General features: G+C 38.6%; 1 protein-coding gene and 1 non-coding gene across 12 annotated transcripts in view; one reads left to right on the plus strand and one right to left on the minus strand.

Annotated features, from left to right (window-relative positions):
* LOC105477257 (coiled-coil domain containing 158) overlaps positions 1-18,840 on the minus strand; it is a 116,689-nt gene that overhangs the window by 81,725 nt on the left and 16,124 nt on the right. For all 11 annotated transcript variants that reach the window (XR_011621250.1, XM_011733677.3, XM_011733683.3 and 8 more), the window contains 2 exons: positions 17,254-17,396; positions 9,731-9,948 (listed from right to left, as the gene is read on the minus strand). Coding sequence is in view for 10 of the 11 variants with exons in the window: in XM_011733677.3 (XP_011731979.1) it covers positions 9,731-9,948; positions 17,254-17,323 (288 nt within the window). In the remaining variant the exon portion in view is untranslated. The remainder of the gene's footprint in view (positions 1-9,730; positions 9,949-17,253; positions 17,397-18,840) is intronic.
* LOC112425853 (small nucleolar RNA SNORD50) lies at positions 16,198-16,269 on the plus strand. The gene has a single exon (XR_003017008.1). It is a non-coding gene; the product is annotated as a small nucleolar RNA SNORD50 (small nucleolar RNA).

Consider the following 18,840-nt stretch of genomic DNA (forward strand, 5'->3'; position numbering starts at 1 on the left):
CAAGTGAAAAATAGTGAGGCAGGAAAATAGAGTCTGGAGGCAGGGAACATAAGCCTGATTCACACTTCAGCTGTGACAGGAAATATCCTCTCCTTAGGGTACAGGATGTAAATGACTTTGTAACTTTATTTCATTTTCCCCATTTACATAGGGCATACCTCCAAGTAACCAATGGAATCCTCTAGGGAGTATTTAAACTCCCAAAAATTCTCTAACTGGGCTTTTGAGTTTCTATGCTCAGGCCCACTCCCACACTGTGGAGTGTACTTTCATTTTCAATAAATTCCTTCATTCCTTCCTTGGTTTGTGTGTTTTGTCCAATTCTTTGTTCAAGACGCCAAGAACCTGTACACCCTCCACCATTAAAAATAGTACCTGGTTTTAATTCATATGGTGGAAGGAGGCATTGAAGAGGGCAGGAGAGACAGTCTTGAATCTCCAACACCACCCCTTTCACCATCCTCCAGCAGTGGCTATGCAGAGGATCTGCGTAGGGGAGGGAGAGCACAGCAACGGGGGGACTTTATATTTAATTCAGTGCTGCCCCATCAGAGGGGAGAATCAAGCCATGCTGGGCTTAGAGGCAGCATTTGGACCAGCCCTAGTCAGAGGGGAATTGCCCATTTCAGTGGTCAGAACTCAAGTTTCTCAGCAAGCCTCACCACCACATGCTGACGTGCACTGGGGTCCTAGGTAAATTTGAAAGGCAGCCTAGGACACAAGGACTGCAATTCTTAGGCAATTCCTCTAAGCTAGGCTGGGCTTAGAGCCAGTAAACTATGGCGGCATGTGACCTAAGGAGACCCAAGCTGGTGTGGTTAAGGGAGTGCTTGCACAATCCCTTTCCCAACCACAGACAGTGCAGCTTGCAGGAACAAAAGTGACTCCTTCCTTCCATTTGAGGAGAGGAGAGCAAAGCGTAAAAAGGACTTTGTCTTGCATGTTAGATACCAGTTCAGCCACAGTAGGGTAGGGCAGTGGGCGGAGTCATGAGGTCCCCATTTCAAGACCTACCTCCTGGACAACAATTCAAGATACACCCTGGGTCAAAAGGGAACCCATTGCCTTCAAGGGAAGAATGCAGTCCTGGAAGGGTTCATTACCTGCTGACTAAAGAGTCCTTGGGGACCAGGCATGGTGGCTCACACCTGGAATTCTAGCACTTTGAGAAGCCGAGGTGGGCAGATCATTTGAGCTCAGGAGTTCGAGACCAGCCTGACCAACATGGTGAAATCCCGTCTCTACTAAAAATCCAAAAAAATAGGCTGGGTGCGGTAGCTCATGCCTGTAATCTCAGCACTTTGGGAGGCCGAGGCGGGCATCATGAGGTCAGGAGTTCGAGACCAGCCTGGCCAAAATGGTGAAACCCTGTCTCTACTAAAAATACAAAAATTAGCCAGGTGTGGTGGCGTGTGCCTGTAGTCCCAGCTACTCAGCAGGCTGAGGCAGGAGAATCGTTTGCACCTGGGAGGCAGAGGTTGCAGTGAGCTGAGATTGCACCACTGTACTCCAGCCTGGGTGACAGAGAGAGACTCTGTCTCAAAAAAAAAAAAAAAAAAGAAACCAAACCAAAACAAAAATATTAGCCGGGCATGGTGGCGCATGCCTGTAGTCTCAGGTCCTTAGGGGGCTGAGGCAGGAGAATCATTTGAACCCGGAAGGCAGAAGTTGCAGTGAGCCAAGATGGCACCACTGCACTCCAGCCTGGGTGACAGAACATGACTCTATCTCAAAAAATAATAAAAATTAAAATAATAAAAATAAAGAGCCCTTGGGTGAGTCCCAGGGTGAGTCCTAAAGGGTGCCCTAAAGGGTGAGTCCCAGGCCTGGCAACATTCACCACAAGCTAATCAAAGAGCCCTTGGCTTTAAGTAAACATCAGTGGTGGCAGGGCAGAAACTCCATGGACTAGTGGTGGTCGTGCCACAGGGAGAAGCTCCTCTGCCTTTGGAAAGGGGAGGAAAGAATGGGAAGGACTTTGTATTGTGGTTTGACTGCCAGTTTAGCCGCAGTAGAATAGAACATAAGGTAAACTGCTAAGGTATTTGGCTCCAATCCCTGGCTCCCAGACAGCATGTCCGGACATGCACAGGACCTGGGGGATCTCACCACTCTGAAGGGAAGGACCTTGGACAAGACTCAGTGCAGTGCTGACTTCAGGTCTGACCCATCACATTCCCAGTGTTGGCAGCCACAGGAGTGCTTGCATAACCACACCCCCAGTTCCACGTGGGTCAGCACAGAGAGGGAGAGAGACAGAGAAACTCCATATGTTTGGGAGAAAGGTAAGAGAAAAGAACAAGAGTCTCTGCGTGGTAATCCAGAGAATTCTTCTAGATCTTATCCAAGACCACTAAGGCAGTACCTCTATGAGTCTGCAAAAACCACAGCGTTATTAGGCTTGGGGTTTTGAATACCTGGAAAGCCTTCCTGAGAAGGACAGGCACAAATAAGCTCAACTGTGAAGACTACCACAAATAACTAACTTCAATGCCCAGACACCAAAGTACATCTACAAGCATCAACACCATCCAGGAAAACATGACCTCACTAAATGAACTAAGTAAGGTACCAGGGACCAATCCTGAAAAAACAGAGATATATGACTTTTCAGACAGATAATTCAAAATATCTGTTTTGAGGAAATTCAAAGAAATTAAAGACAACTCAGAAAAAGAATTCAGAATTCTATCAGATAAATTTAACAAAGAGATTAAAATAACTACAAAGAATCAAGCAGAAATATTAGAATTGAAAAAATGCAATTGATGTGCTGAAGAATGCATCAGAGTCTCTTAATACCAGAAATGATCAAACAGAAGAAAGAATTAGTCAGAAGACAGGCTATTTGAAAATATACAGTCAGAGGAAACAAAATAAAAAAGAAAAGAAAACAATGAAGCACACCTACAAGATCTAGAAAATGGCCTTAAAAGGGCAAATCTAACTTATTAGCCTTAAAAGGGAGTTAGAGAAAGAGATAGGGGTAGAAAGTTTATTCAAAGAGAAAGTATCAGAGAACTTCCCAACCCTAGAGAAAAATACCAACATTCAAGTACAAGGTTACAGAACATCAAGAAGATTTAACTCAAAGAAGACTATCTCAAGGCAATTAATAATCAAACTCCCAAAGGTCAAGGATAAAGGATCCTGAAAGCAGCAAGAGAAAAGAAACAACATACAATGAAGCTCCAGTACATCTGGCAGCAGGCTTTTCAGTGGAAATCTTACATGCCAGGAGAGAGTGGCATGACATATTTAAAGTGTTGAAGGAAAAAAACCATCTACCACAGAATACTATATCTAGTGAAAATATCCTTCAAACATGAAGGAGAAATAAACACTTTTCTAGAAAACAAAAGATGAGGAATTTCATCAACACCAGACCAGACCCGTCCTACAAGAAATGCTAAAGGGAGTTCTTCAATCTGAAAGAGAAGGATGTTAATAAGCAAGAATAAATCATCCAAAGGTACAAAACTCATTGGTAATAGTAAGCACACAGAAAAACACAGAATAATATAACACTGTAATTGTGATGTGTAAACTTCTCTTAAGTAGAAAGGCTAAATGATAAACCAATAAAAAATAATCATAACAACTTTTCAAGCCATAGATATTACAATAAGATTCAAATAGAAACAACTAAAAGTTAAAAAGTGGGAGCACAAAGTCAAAGTGTAGAGTTTGTATTAGTTTTGTTTTTGTATGTTTGTTTGTTATGCAATCAGCGTTAAACTGTCATCACTTAAAAAGTGATGGGTTTAAAATAATGGCTTATAAGAGAGTATTGCAAGCCTCATGGTACCTCAAAGGTGAAAAACATACAACAGATATGCAGAAAATAAAAGCAAGAAATCAAAGCATGGTAATTGGTTATCAGAACTTATTAACATTAGTGTCACTAGAGTTGGTATAAAACCAACTGCTAAATTTGACTGGCTTAAAAATAAAGAAATCAAAGCATACCAACAGAGAAAAATTACCTTCACTAGGAGGAATACAGGAAGGAAAAGAAGGAAGAGAAGACTACAAAACAATCAGAAAGCAAATAAAAATGGCAGGAGTAAGTCCTTACTCATCAATAATAACATTGAACATAAATGGACTAAACTCTCTAATCAAAAGACACAGAGTGGCTGAATGGATTAAAAAACAAGACTCACTGATCTGTTGCCAATGAGAAACACACTACACCTACAAAGACACACACAGTATGAAAATAAAGGGATGGAAAAAGATATTCCATGCCAATGGAAACCAAAAAAGAGCAGATGTAGCTATACTTATATCAGACAAAATAGATTTCAAGACAAAAACTATAAGAAGAGACAAAGAAGTCACAATATAATGATAAATGGGTCAATTCAGTAAGAGGAGGTAACAATTTAAAATACATATGCAGTCATGACTGGGGCATCCAGATATATAAAGCAAATATTATCAGAAATAAAAGTGAGAAAAGCCTCAATACAATAATAGCAAGATACATCAACACCCCACTTTCAGGACTGGATAGATCAGACAGAAAACCTACAAAGAAACATAAAACCTAATCTGCACCATAGACCAAATGGAGCCAATGGATATTTACAGAACATTTCATCCAAAGGCTGCAGAATACACAGCCTTGTATACACACAGCAATAGACACAGGAATGTTCTGGGCAGAATACATTCCTCAGCTCATGGATGATTCTCAAGGAGAGACCATACGTTAGGTCACAAAACAAGTCTTAAAACATCCAAGAAAACCTGAAATAATATCAACCATCTTCTCTGATAACAAGGGAATAAAACTACAAATCAATAACAAGGGGAATTTTGGAAACCATACAAATACACAGAAATTAAACAATATGATCCTGAATGACCAGTGAGTCAATGAAGAAATTAAGAAGGAAATTAAAAATTTTATTGAAACAGATGATCATGGAAACACAACATCCCAAAACCTATGGGATACAGTGAAAGCAGTACCAAGAGGGAAATATATATATCTATTAAGCGCCTACTTCAAAAAAGAAGAAAAACTTCAAATAAACAATTTAAATGATGTATTTTAAAGAACCAGAAAAGCAAGAGCAAACTGAACCCAAAATTAGTACAAGAAAAGAAATAATAAAGATCAGAGCAGAAATAAAATTAAAATGAAGAAAATAATACAAAAGATCAATGAAACAAAAAGTTGTTTGACAAGATAAATTTGACAAACCTTTAGCCAGACCAAGAAAAAAAGATAGAAGACCCAAATAAATATATTCAGAGACAAAAAAGGATACATTACAACTGATACTGCATAAATTCAAAGGATCATTAGTAGCTACTATGAGTGATTACATGCCAATGAACTGGAAACACCTAGAAAAAAAGGACAAATTCCTAGACACATACAACTTACTAGGATTGAACCCTGAAGAAATCTAAAACCTGAACAAGTCCCAGGAAAGAAAAGCCCAGAACCTGATGGCTTCACTGCTGAATACCAAACATTTAAAGAACCAACACCAATTATACTCAACTGTTCCAAAAAATTGAGGAAGAGGAACTTCTTCCAAACTCATTCTACGATGGCAGTTATTACCCTGATACCAAAACCAGACAAAGACACATCAAAAAAAGAAAACTACAGATCAGTATCTCTGATGAATATTGAAGCAGAAATTCTCAACAAAATACTAGCAAACTGAATTCAGCAATACATTAAAAAGTTCATATATCATGACCAAGTGGGATTTATCCCTGGGATGCAAGGATGGTTAAACATATGTAAATCAATCAATGTGATACATCATATCAACATAATGAAAAACAAAAACCATATGACTATTTCAATTGAGGCTGAAAAAGCATTTGATAAAATTAAACATCTCCTCAGGATAAAACTCTCAAAAAAATGGGTAGAGAATAGAAAACAATGAAGCACACCTACAAGATCAACATAATAAAAACCATATATGACAGAACCACAGCTAGTATTATACTTAACGGAGAAAAACTAAAAGCCTTTCTTGCAAGATCTGGAACACGACAAAGATGCCCACTTTCACCATTGTTATTCAACAAAGTACTGGAAGTCCTAGCTTGAGCAATCACATAGAGAAAGAAATAAATGACATTCAAACTGGAACGGAAGAAGTCAAATTATCCTTGTTTGCAGATGATATAATCTTATATTTGGAAAAAACCTAAAGACTCCACCAAAAAACTATTAGAACTAATAAGCAAATTCAGTCACATTGCAGGATACAGTCAACATATAAAAATCAATAGCATTTCTATATGCCAACAGTGAGCAATCTGAAAAAGAAATAAAAAAGTAATCCCATTACAAGTTCCACAAATAAAATGAAATAACTAGGAATTAACCAAAGAAGTGAAAGACCTCAACAATGAAAACTATAAAATACTGATGAAAGAAATGGAAGAGGACACCAAAAATCGGAAAGGTATCCCATATTCATGGATTAGAAAAATCAATATTGTTAAAATGTCCATAAAATCCAAAGCAATCTACAGATTCAATGCAATCTCTATCAAAATACTAATGGTATTCTTCACAGAAATAGAAAAAAAAAATCTTAAAATTCATATGGAGTCACAAAAGATGCAGAATGGCCAAAGCTATCCTGAACAAAAAGAATAAAACTGGGGGAACCCATTATCTGACTTTAAATTACACTACAGAGCTACAGTAACCAGAACAGCATGGTACTGGCATAAAAACAAACACATAGAACAATAAAATAGAATAGAGAACCCAGAAATGAATCCACTCACATACAGTGAATTTATTTTCAAAAAAGGTGCCAAGAACATATATTAGGGAAAAGACAGTCTTTTCAATAAATGGTGCTGGGAAAACTGGATATCCATATGCAGAAGAATGAAACTAGATCCCTATCTCTCACCACATTTAAAAATCAAATCAAAAAGGGTTAAAAGACTTATATATAAGACCTCAAACTATGAAACTCTATGAGAAAACATTGGGGGAAACTTCCTAGGACACTGTTCTAGGCAAAAATTTCTTGAGTAATACCCCACATGCACAGGCAACCAATGCAAAAATGGACAAATGGGATCACATCAATTAGAAAGCTTCTGCACAGCAAAGGAAACAATCAACAAAGTGAAGAGAAAACCCACAGAATGGGAAGAAATATCTGCAAACTACTCATTTGACAAGGGATTAATAACCAGAATACATAAGGAGCTCAAACAACTCTATAGGAAAAAACCTAGTAATTTGACTAAAAATAGGGAAATGATTTGAATAGACATTTCTCAAAGAACAAATACAAATGGCAAACAGGTATATGAGAAAGTGCTCAATATCACTGATCATTAGAGAAATGCAAATCTGAACTACAATGAGATATCAACTCACCCGAGTTAAAACAGTTTTTATCCAAAAGTTAGGCAATAACAAATGCTGGCAAGGATATGGAGAAAAGGGAACCCTTGTACACTGTTGGTGGGAATGTGAATTAGTACAACCACTATAAAGAACAGTTTGGAGGTCCCTCAAAAAAACTGAAAATAGAGCTACCATACGATCCAGCAATCCCACTGTTGGGTATATACCCCCCAAAAAGGAAATCAATATACCAAAGAGGTATCTGCACTCCCATGTTTGTTGCAGACTGTTCACAATAGCCAAGATTTGGAAGCAACCTTAGTGTCCAACCACCACAGATGAATGGATATAGAAAATGTGGTACTTATAAACAGTGGAGTACCATTTACCATAAAAAAGAATGAGATACTGTCATTTGCAACAACATGGATGGAACTGGATGTCATTATGTTAAGTGAAATAAGCCAGGCACAGAAAGACAGACATCACATGTTCTTGCTTATTTGTGGGATCTAAAAATCAAAACAATTGAATTCATGGAGATAGAGAGTAGAGGGATGGTTACCAGAGAGGGTGGGAAGGGTAGTGGGGGAGTGCCAAGGGGAGGTGGGGATGGTTAATGGGTACAAAAAAATACAACGAATAAGACCTAGTATTTGATAGCACAACAGGGTGATTATAGTCAATAATAATTCAATTGTACATTTTCAAATAACTAAAAGAATATAATTTGATTGTTTGTAACATGAAGTATAAATGCTTGAGAGGATGGGTACCCAATTTTCCATCATGTGATTTTTTACACATTGCATGCCTGACCAAAATAGCTCATATACTCCATAAATACATATGCCTTTTTGTTTAATCAAAAAAAAAAAAGAAAGAAAGAAGAGAGAAAACAGTGATTCCTGGAAACCATGGATTCAACCTGGAAAGTAGTAGCAGAAGTCTTAGGAAAAGAGTTATACAAGAGACCTAAGAGAAACTAATCTAGACTGGGCAAAAGGTCAGAAGATGCTTGGAGTGTCCTGGGTCAAAGGAGGATATAGAAAACCTATATGATGTGTTTTTTTCTAATAAGGATATGATAAAGGCAAATAGTATAAGGAAAAAGAAAGGCAATTAGGAACCCCAGTAAAAACAAAAACCTACACAAGAAAGGAAATTTACTGATTTAACACATATTTACTGAAGGCCAATAAAGTGTCATATACTGTTAGGGGATAGACATAGAAAACAAATCAAGACACTGTTTCTTCTCCTCATTGGTACCTCTGTGCTTCCTTTGTCTATATATACATCTTCATTAGTGTACTTATCATAGGGTAATTCCACTGTTTATATGACAAGCTCCCCTCCCAGACTATGAATTCCTTGTAAGTCCTATCTTACTCATTTTTTTTTTTTTATCCCTGTGCATACTGGGGTACATAATTTTCAACACTAAATAAAATTGTAGATTTTTTTTTCCTAAAAATGCTCACACAATCTGATGAGGTAATGCGGTAATGAGAAAAATTAGATGTACTAAATACTACAATAAATGTGTACAAATGGCAGTAACTGTACAGAGGAAAGCACACCTAATGTCATCTAGAGGAAAGGCTTCAGAGAAGAAAATGCCTAAGTTGAGTCTTGGTGCATAATAAGAGTTTGCCAGGCAGACAAAGTAGAGAAGAGAAAATGGCCTGGGCAAAGGCATGCAGGTCTGGAATAGCACGGTATCCAGGGACAAGCAAGTGGCCCGATACTGCCAGAATAGAGGTACCTATGGAGAATGGGTAGCATATGAGCCTAAAATGTACCAGGGCGAGGTTAGAGCAGGAAGAGCTTTGGATGTTACAGTAAGGAGTTTGGCTTTTAGATTGTTAACTACTGGGACCCAATATGCAATTGTAAAGCCAGTTTGATTCTACATAATGTCCACTTGAAATTTTTAGCAAATAACTTCTAGATGCTATTTAGCTATGATGCATACACACATATCTAAAAACCTACCCTCTACCATTGCTTTGTGAAGAGAAATCAGGTATCATGTTAGCAGGACAATAGGTCTACGCCAATCATTAATTATAACTGCAGATAAATGCTACTTATAATTTTGAGTTATTCAAGTTTTGTTAAAATTTACATCGTGAAACCAAGGTGCTTTGAATAATTATTAAAAAAGAAAAATAAATATGTAGACTTTTCATTAGCCCAATTTTAATACTGAAAATAGAAGACACAGGTCAAATTAACAAATTTAACCAATAAACCCATTGTTATTTTTTTCTTTCAGGAAGTTGTATAACTGGCTTTACAACTACATATTGGGCCTCACTGTTGTCCCCCAAATAGCATCAGGTACTAGAAGAGAAGGCAACTCACTTCATTTAGTCTTCTCTGTAAATCTTTGACTTGATGTGAATATTCTTCTAAAACACGTTCAAAGTGTTCCTTTCCAGGATATTGGATGATTTTTCTAGGAGAATCAAGTTCCACTTCATATTTAGGGAAAAAAGGAACCTGTGTCAAAGTCCCAGCTGAAGATGTGTTTTCAATTATTGTACCACGAATAGACGACACAAAAAACGGACTTGAAGAACCTAAATATCAAAGAATTCATTAATTAACTTTTTTTTTTGGAGAAGGAGTTTCACTCTTGTTGCCCAAGAATGGAGTGCAATGATGCGATCTCGCTCATTGCAACCTCTGCCTCCTGGTTCAAGCGATTCTCCTGCCTCAGCCTCCCAAGTAGCTGGTAATACAGGAGCAAGCCACCATGCCCGGCTAATTTTTTGTATTTTTAGTAGAAACAGGGTTTCACCATATTAGCTATGGTGAAACCATGGTCTGGTCTCGAACTCCTGACCTCCTGACCTCAGGTGATCTGCCCACCTCGGCCTCCCAAAGTGCTGGGATTACAGGTATGAGCCACCGGGCCTGGGCCATTCATTAACTTTTTCATAAAATAATTTTGTGCACAATTATGCTAACTGATTCCCTTATTGAACCCCAAAGAAGCTCAAGGTCTTGGGGGAAAATACGCATGTGAAGGGATAAAGCAATTTTGGCCTTAAGCTGATGCTGTAGCAGGATGAGACTGTTAGGGGCCTTCTTGGGAGGTGAATGTGTTTCACATGTGAGTGAAAAGTAAATAATTTGTGATCGGGGGCAAACTGGTGGTGGTTTTAAAATATGTCCAAAAATTCTTTGATATTCCTCCCTTGAGGAGGTACAGGTTAATTTCCCTCCTCTTTGTAAGAAAGGGGAAGGAAGGGTGTATGTGTTTTTGTGTGTTTGTAGCATTTGCTTAATTTTGCAAAAAACAAACAAACAAACAAAAACCTGGAAGAATAAAACAGAAACTCATAAAAGCAGCTATCTATGGGGTATAGGGATAAGTGGAAACAGAGTGGTGCAGATAGGGATGGGAGCAAGACTCTAATTAGAGCATACTGTTTACAAAGTTTTTATTTCTGAGCCATGTAAATGTTACATGTATTCAAAAATAAAATTAAAAACAAAATGAAAATAAATTAAATACTAATAAAAACAAGTAAACCTAAGTAAATAAGGAAATTGATAACCACCTCACAGAGAAAAGAAGACTGTTCCTTCAAATAACATTAGAACACAGTGCTAACATTAGAACACTGTACAGCCAGCCTTGGTTACTTAGTAAGTGGTTAATGTTGGTAGTGTTGTTATAATTCTGAAACTAGTTCATGTGTATTATAGAAGAGAGAAAATGAATGAATGTACTGAGGTCTTTGGAAATTAGGGTTTTCACTGTAGGAAAGACACAAATACGAATGATAAGGAAGAACTCTACGGTATCGGATTTGAATTTGAGTTATCAGTGCTTCTAACTTACGATTTTTAAAAATTGACTTCCAAGCTTTAGCCACTGAACGGTCCGAGACACAATGGCACCTCAGTAGCAATATGCATGCCAGATCTTGATTTCTGAATATGATTCCCTCCTAAAAGGAACAAGGGCTTCCTAGCAAAATGGCTGAATCCAGGTCTGAGGGAGCAGGCAAAACACAAGGTGAGCCTGAAACGTTTTGATATACCAGAAAGCAATAAATTGGGGTAATGCCTTTAAAAAGACACAGAAGCCAGCTTTAAGGGACTGGTCAAATTTGATACACCTGAGAATCAAAAACAGTAGTGACAGCAATGAATCATAGCACTTTAAATTAAAAAAACAAAAGATGGTTCTATAATGATAACAGGGAAAGCTGTTTTATTCCTGAAGAATGTCAGCTAATAATGATGATAAAATTAGAAAATCATCAATGTAATAATTGATTAGGCACGGATCTTTAGTTGACGCTGAAGCCACTGGATGAAGGATTATTTAGTAGCAGGATATTCACAGGGTTTCAAAAGATACGCTAAAGATTACATATTAATTATAAAGGGGGAAATGTAACTTTCAATTAGTGGGATGTGGCATTATGTGTTCCCTGGGGGTATGCTGTAAAAGTATACATCACTTGGCTGGGCATGGTGGCTCATGGCTGTAATCCTAGCACTTTGGGAGGCCAAGGCAGGTGGAGTGCCTGAGTTCAGGAGTTCAAGACCAGCCTGGGCAACATGGTGAAACCCCATCTCTACTAAAAATACAAAAAATTAGCCAGGCGTGGTGGTGCGTGCCTGTAATCCCAGCTACTTGGAAGGCTGAGGCACAAGAATCATTTGAAACCGGAAGGCGGAGGTGGCAGTGAGCTGAGATCATGCCACTGCACTCCAGCTTGGGAGACAGAGCGAGACCAAAAAAAACAAAAACAAAAAATGTACACATCGTATATGTAAAACTCTTGTCAAATGAGTATAACCTAAATCTGAACATGAGAAACAAGTTTTAAAATTCTAGAATGGGGACATTCTATGGTACATTCTGTAATAACTGTTCTGAACTCTTAAAGCCAATGCCATGAGAAACATGCAGAGAGAGAGAGAGAATGGTTATAAATTTAAAGAGAATAAGGAGATCAAACAACCAAATACAATTCATGATCTTTGATTTGCTCCTAGATTAGTAAAAGTACCCAAGACTTTTTGGGAGGACAACTGGAGAAATTTAAATATGAACACATTAGATGATACTGCATTGACAGTATTTATCTTAGATATAATAATGTGGTTTGAGAAAATCATCCTTATTCTTAGGAGATGCACATTCAGGTTTTAAAGCAAGAATCATGATGCTTTCAACTAATTTTCAAATAGTCTGGCAAAATGAGATACATATTATAGGTACACAGATAAAGCAAATATGACAAAATGTGGAGAACTGGTGAATCCAGTTGGAGGGTATATAAGGTGAGTACTGTATTGTTCTTTCCATTTTTCTGCAACTTCAGAAAATTTCAAATAAAAAACTGGGTGGGGAACATCGCACACTGGGGCCTATTGGGGTGCAGAAGGAGGGAGAGCATCAGGATACATGGCTAATGCATACAGGGCTTAATACCTAGGTGATGGGTTGATAGGTGCCGCAAACCACGATGGCACACATTTACCTATGCAACACACCTGAATATCCTGCACATGTATCCCAGAACTTAAAATTAAATTAAATTAAATTAAATTAAGTTAAATTAAAGATAAATAGGCTGGGTGCCGTGGCTCATGCATGTAATCTCAGCACTTTGGGAGGCCAAGACAGGTGGATTGCCTGAGTTCAGGAGTTCAAGACCAGCCTAGGCAACACGGTGAAACCCCATCTCTACTAAAAATACAAAAAATTAGCCAGGAATGATAGTGGGCGCCTGTAGCCCTACCTACTTGGGAGGCTGAGGCAGGAGAATTGCATGAACCCGGGAGGCAGAGCTTGCAGTGAGCCTAGATCGTGCCACTGCACTCCAGCCTGGGCGATGACAGAGCGAGACTCTATCTCAAACAAAATAAATAAATAAATAAATAAAAAGCAGTTCGTTGGACTTAGCAAAGAGGGGGAATCTGGCCACATTGGCCGGAGTGATTTCATTGGAATACTGGGCGCAAAAGCTGTAAGGCAGTAGCTTGTAGAGTGAACGGATGGTTAGGAAACGTAGCTAGGGAATACAGATTTTTCTTTTAGAAGGCACAACTATGAAGGAGAGATCAGGAAGGGATAGGTCAGGGAAAAGCGTTTTTGTCGTTTTGGTTTGTGTGTTCTATGTATTTGTTAGTGTTTTTAGATTGGGAGAGACTTGGCATGGTTTTATTGATGAAAAGGTGCAAACGGAGAGAAAGAGGCTGAAGATACGAATGAACAGGGGTAATTTCTGAGCCAGATCTCTGAAGGGGCAGAGGAGTTGACAATGGGGAGTGAAAAGAAAAACATGGTTAGTGAATTAAGAAGCTGACTCTTCCATTGAGCTATGGGAGAAGCAGGCATGGACTGCGAAAAATAGTGGTCCTTCAGCACAGGATATGAGGAGAAAAGAGAGGACCAGCATAGGGCTTCTATTTTCTCTAGAAATTAGGAAATAACGTTATCTGAGAGTGAGAAAGAAGAAGACAGGGAAAGGGAGTTAAGAATGGTGTGATTTTCATATGTTTATTGTGGCACTATTCACAATAGCAAAGACTTGGAACCAACCCATCAGTGAGAGACTGGATTAAGGAAATGTGGCACATAAACACCATGGAATACTACGTAGTCATAAAAAAGGATGAGTTCATGTCTTTTGTAGGGACATGGTCATGAAGCTGGAAACCATCATTCCGAGCAAACTATCGCAAGGACAGAAAACCAAACACCGCATGTTCTCACTCATAGGTGGGAATTGAACAATGAGAACACTTGGACACAGCGTGGGGAACATCACATACTGGGGCCTGTCATGGGGTTGGGTGATAGGGGAGGGTTAGCATTAGGAGATATACCTAATGTAAATGACGAGTTAATGGGTGCAGCACACCAACATGGCACATATATACATATGTAACAAACCTGTACATTGTGCACATGTACCCTAGAACTTAAAGTATAATAATAAAAAAAACCCTCATACTCCTCCCTCTGCACTACCCCTCACAACCAAAAAAACAAAAAAAAAAGAATGGTGCGATTTTGAAATAAGTATTATGGAAAACTGGAAAGACACCTGGCTAAGATCATGAGAAAAATTTCTTAGCAGCATCCAATTGAGATAAGAGACTGACTTTGAAGTGAAAAATACACATTTGTGTATTTTCCCTAGCAAATTCAAAATCTTGCAGCAGCCCACTGAATAACGGGGAAGGCAGTCAGCCTGATAAGGATTTGGTTTTTCCTGTAAGAGTGCAAGAGAGGGCCGGGCGCGGTGGCTCAAGCCTGTAATCCCAGCACTTTGGGAGGCTGAGACGGGCGGATCACAAGGTCAGGAGATTGAGATCATCCTGGCTAACATGGTGAAACCCCATCTCTACTAAAAAATACAAAAAAAAAAAACCCACAAAACTAGCCGGGCGAGGTGGCAGGCGCCTGTAGTCCCTGCTACTTGGGAGCCTGAGGCAGGAGAATGGCATAAACCCGGGAGGCGGAGCTTGCAGTGAGCTGAGATCCGGCCACAGCACTCCAGCCTGGGCAACATAGCGAGACTCCGTCTAAAAAAAAAAAAAAAAAAAAAAAAAAAAGAGTGCAAGAGAATAATCAAGGGGAAAGGAAGTTGAGAATACTGGCAAGTGACTTGCTGAAATAAGGAATGATACAAAAGAAAGTGAAGATAGAATGAGGCTGATAATTTTGGAGAAAATGGCAGAACCTAAAGCAGTTGTTCTCAACCTTTGCTATAAATCAGGATCAGCTGGGGAGCTTTAAAAAAAATCCAGTGGTGCCTGATCTCCACTCTAGACCTACTGAATCAGAGTCTCAAGGTGTGGATCTAAGCCATTTAAGTGTTTAAAATTAAGTGTGATTTTTGACATGGGTCCACTACCTTCATGTGCAGAAAGCAGGTGTACTCTAGGAATAAGGGAGTGAGATTGTTGAAAGATCGGAGGTTAAAAGAAAAACTTCCTTTCTTTGCCAATAGCACTCCCACAAGCACGGTAAATGTTCCTAAAACCCACAGACTTTCTGTAAAAAGTGTGACAAGCACCAACTCCACAAAACAACACAGTACAAGAAGGGCAAGGATTTTCTGTATGCCCAGAGAAAGCCTCATGATGACAGGAAGCAGAGTGGCTATGGTGGGCAGACTAAGTTGATTTTCTGGAAAAAGACTAAAACGATCAAGAAGATTGTGCTGATGCCTTGAGTGCATTGAACCCAGCTGCAGATCTAAGAGAATGCTGGCAACCAAGAGATGCAAGCCTCTTGAACTGGCTTGAGATATGAAGAGAAAGGGTGAAGCGATCCAGTTCTCAGTGTCATCTTTTGTTTTATTATGAAGACAATAAAATCTTGAGTTTATGTTAAAAAAATAAAAGACAAGAGGTTGAATTTCAGAAGTCTATCAGTTCTTGGTAATAAGATCCAAAATAAGGGAGTGGGTAACTAGAGTAAAGGTAAAATAGTAAGAATTTAAGAGATCAAAAAGCTGTAAGTCTAAGATCTTAGATGAGTCACCCATGAGGATGATATTACAGGATGATGATGTACCTGAGCAGGGAGGGACAACCCGTGATCTAAGTGCCAGTGCCAATAATGAGTATGAGGATGTGGCTATGTAGGAAGTGAGCAAGCGGAGGTGGGCAGGGGAGATGGGTGTAGTAAGGTGGAGATGACAACGGCATTTTAGGATGTATGAGCATAGTGAGAAGCAGAAATGTTTATACAATAAGGGTGCTGAAAGAAATGTTTCTAAGCAGACCAGTAAAACAACAAATCAATATCTGAGAATAATCTCTGCATGCACTAAAAGAATGAGTTACATCTGTGATTATCCTATTTCGAATCTGAATTTCTACTAGAAGAAAACTTGTATGATTCTGGCTTCTGAGATAGACCATTAAATTGAAAAGAAAAAAAGAATGAGGAGAGATGGGCAAGGAAGAGAAAGTGCAGGTCATTTGCCTGATTGCCCTTGAATGCATTTGCTGTCCTTCCCCTTCTCTGTCGAGTGTTGTAGGTTCCCTTTCCTAGTTCTCTTCCAGGTAGGTTTGCAATGGGAAGAGCTGGCAGAAGAGCCAGAGGCAGCAGAAAGGGGGAAACCAAGGTCATGGTCCTCTCACTGTCTCAAACGGGGATCTGGTAGTTAGTGGTGGCTTCAGCTCCTTCCAGGCAGCCCTCTCCGTGGTTCTACCTCTAGCTTCCATGCTCTTGCAACAGCTGCTTTTCTCATTGTCCTTCTAGCCAAAGGCGTGATTGGTAGCAGCTTCCTGCAGTTGGTAATTTCCATGTTGTTTCATCCCTTTAGGCTTTGCAGCTCCTTCAGCACCCATGTAACCATTCCTTGTATTAAATTCCAACTATTTATTCCATCTGTGTCTGTTTTCCTGACATAGGAATCACCTTTTGATTGAAATAATTTGGATCAGAGGTGATGGGAGCCTCAACCAGAATACCAGTAACGGAAATGGAGAGGGAAAAAATGAATTCAAGAGACATTTCAAAGGAAAATCAGCAGGGCCTCAGTACCTGACTGGATGTAGCAGCAGGTAAGCAAAAAGAAGTGAAATGATACAAAATTCTGACAGGGTACACCAGGAGACATAGGAGGAAGAGAAGGCATTAGGAAGGCATGATGCATGTTGAGGCTGAAGTACCTCAATGTAGAAACATTTTTTAAAACAAAAAATTCCTTGAAAGACAAAGGAATTTCTTCTTCAAAAAGTAGAATTATAAACAATATGGTAGACATTCATGACCATGGTATGCAACCTACATGGTTAAAAACAAAACATACTAGAAACAGCAGCTTGAATGAATATCATGAAGATTGGTTAACTCTAATTTTTTCCCATTTTGTTTTATAAACAGCACATACCTTCATTAGATGTGACACCACTACTTGATAAAATATCTTCATTATTTGATTCGCAAGCTTTTGATTCCATATTAAATATTGCCACCTCTTCTTAGAGATCTTGAAGTATGAATGGTTCCCTCTTTGGTTCTTTTGGTTCCTGTCTATGAAAGACAGAGATTCAATCTTTATTAATAAGGTACTATGTGAAAAAAGTTCATAGAGGAACAGGAACTGACTTTTTAACATTTGAAATTCAGTAATAATTTCTTCACCAGAAAAATAATTATTTATACTGAAATACATAGTATTACATAAAATTAATAAGTGAATACAATCTTATGGTGAAAATTATTGATTTTAATGACCAAGTGGATTATTAAAGACAACCTGAAAATAAGAAACTAATAATTATTGTGGTAATTAGTGCTCTGATTTGGGGTAGAGGTTTCTCATAAAGTTACATCATCAAATAATGGAAGAAAATATCTCCTTAGCAAACACCACAAATCATCAAAATAGAAGTCACTAGTAAAAGTTGAAGAACTTCTTTGATGTTAAATAGTGCTCACAATTTTCGTTTGAGCTAAGAGGAGAATTCTAAATGTGGAGAACAATGGTGGTGGTCTGATTTCAAATCTTCCTCTCATCCTCCCAAATTGCCATAAATCAACCAGGCACTCCACACCCCTAGCATCACTGAAAGACAGAGAGTACCACAACCTTCAAATAATCTGCAAGTAGAGGCAAAGCTTTTTCCAGAATGATTTCTGCAGCCCACCTACCAACACTACAAGCCTAAGGGTACAGAAAATGGGAAGAGGTAAGCAGAAGACAGAAAAAGTACAGGTAAATTCACCCCCAGATGTGAAAAAGTAAAGGTCAAAATATTAAGCACAGGTTGGAACCTGATAGTCCACAGCCCTAACACTGGAGAAGGTATTTGAAGAAGTAGCGGCCTCAGAGAAGCAGTGTTTCTTGGGGCGAATGAGATACAGAGAGAAAAGATGGTCTCCCCTAGGGACATGGCAGTCAAGGGAAAGAAGGAAATGAGAGAGAAACACTAAGGAACCAGCAGAAACAAAACACAAGCTAGATATACCACCCTCCTTCCACCCTTCCCACCCAACACCACTAACCATAAAGAAACTGCATGGCAGAAGGCAGTCTCAAAGTAAGAACTTTGTCCACAAAATGAATAGGAATAAATAAAAGCAGACTACATCTACTGCAAAATGTCAGAAAACATGAATAAAATCTTTTCTGATGATGAAAAGTCTCTCCCACAAACAACAAACATGAAGCCAAAGAAAACTGTAACATAATACTCCAAGCTGAATCCAGTGTGCTCAAACAAGCATTTAGGGGTATGAAAAATCACCCCGAATTAGAAATGTAAAGTCAAAGAATAAAAATGGACAAGAAACGAAACAAGAAAACAAACAAACAGGAAGAGATTAAATGAGAATTGATTAAAGTTAGGAAAGACAGAGAAATAAAAAACAAAATTATATCAGAAATAATGACTGAATCACAAAGTATACAAGCAATGACAGGTTGTAATAAAAATTTAATAAAGGCACTGAAGAAAATCAGGAAAGCCACCAT

This window comes from Macaca nemestrina, chromosome 3 (genome assembly GCF_043159975.1).
Source record: "Macaca nemestrina isolate mMacNem1 chromosome 3, mMacNem.hap1, whole genome shotgun sequence".
NCBI classification, from domain to species: domain Eukaryota; kingdom Metazoa; phylum Chordata; class Mammalia; order Primates; family Cercopithecidae; genus Macaca; species Macaca nemestrina.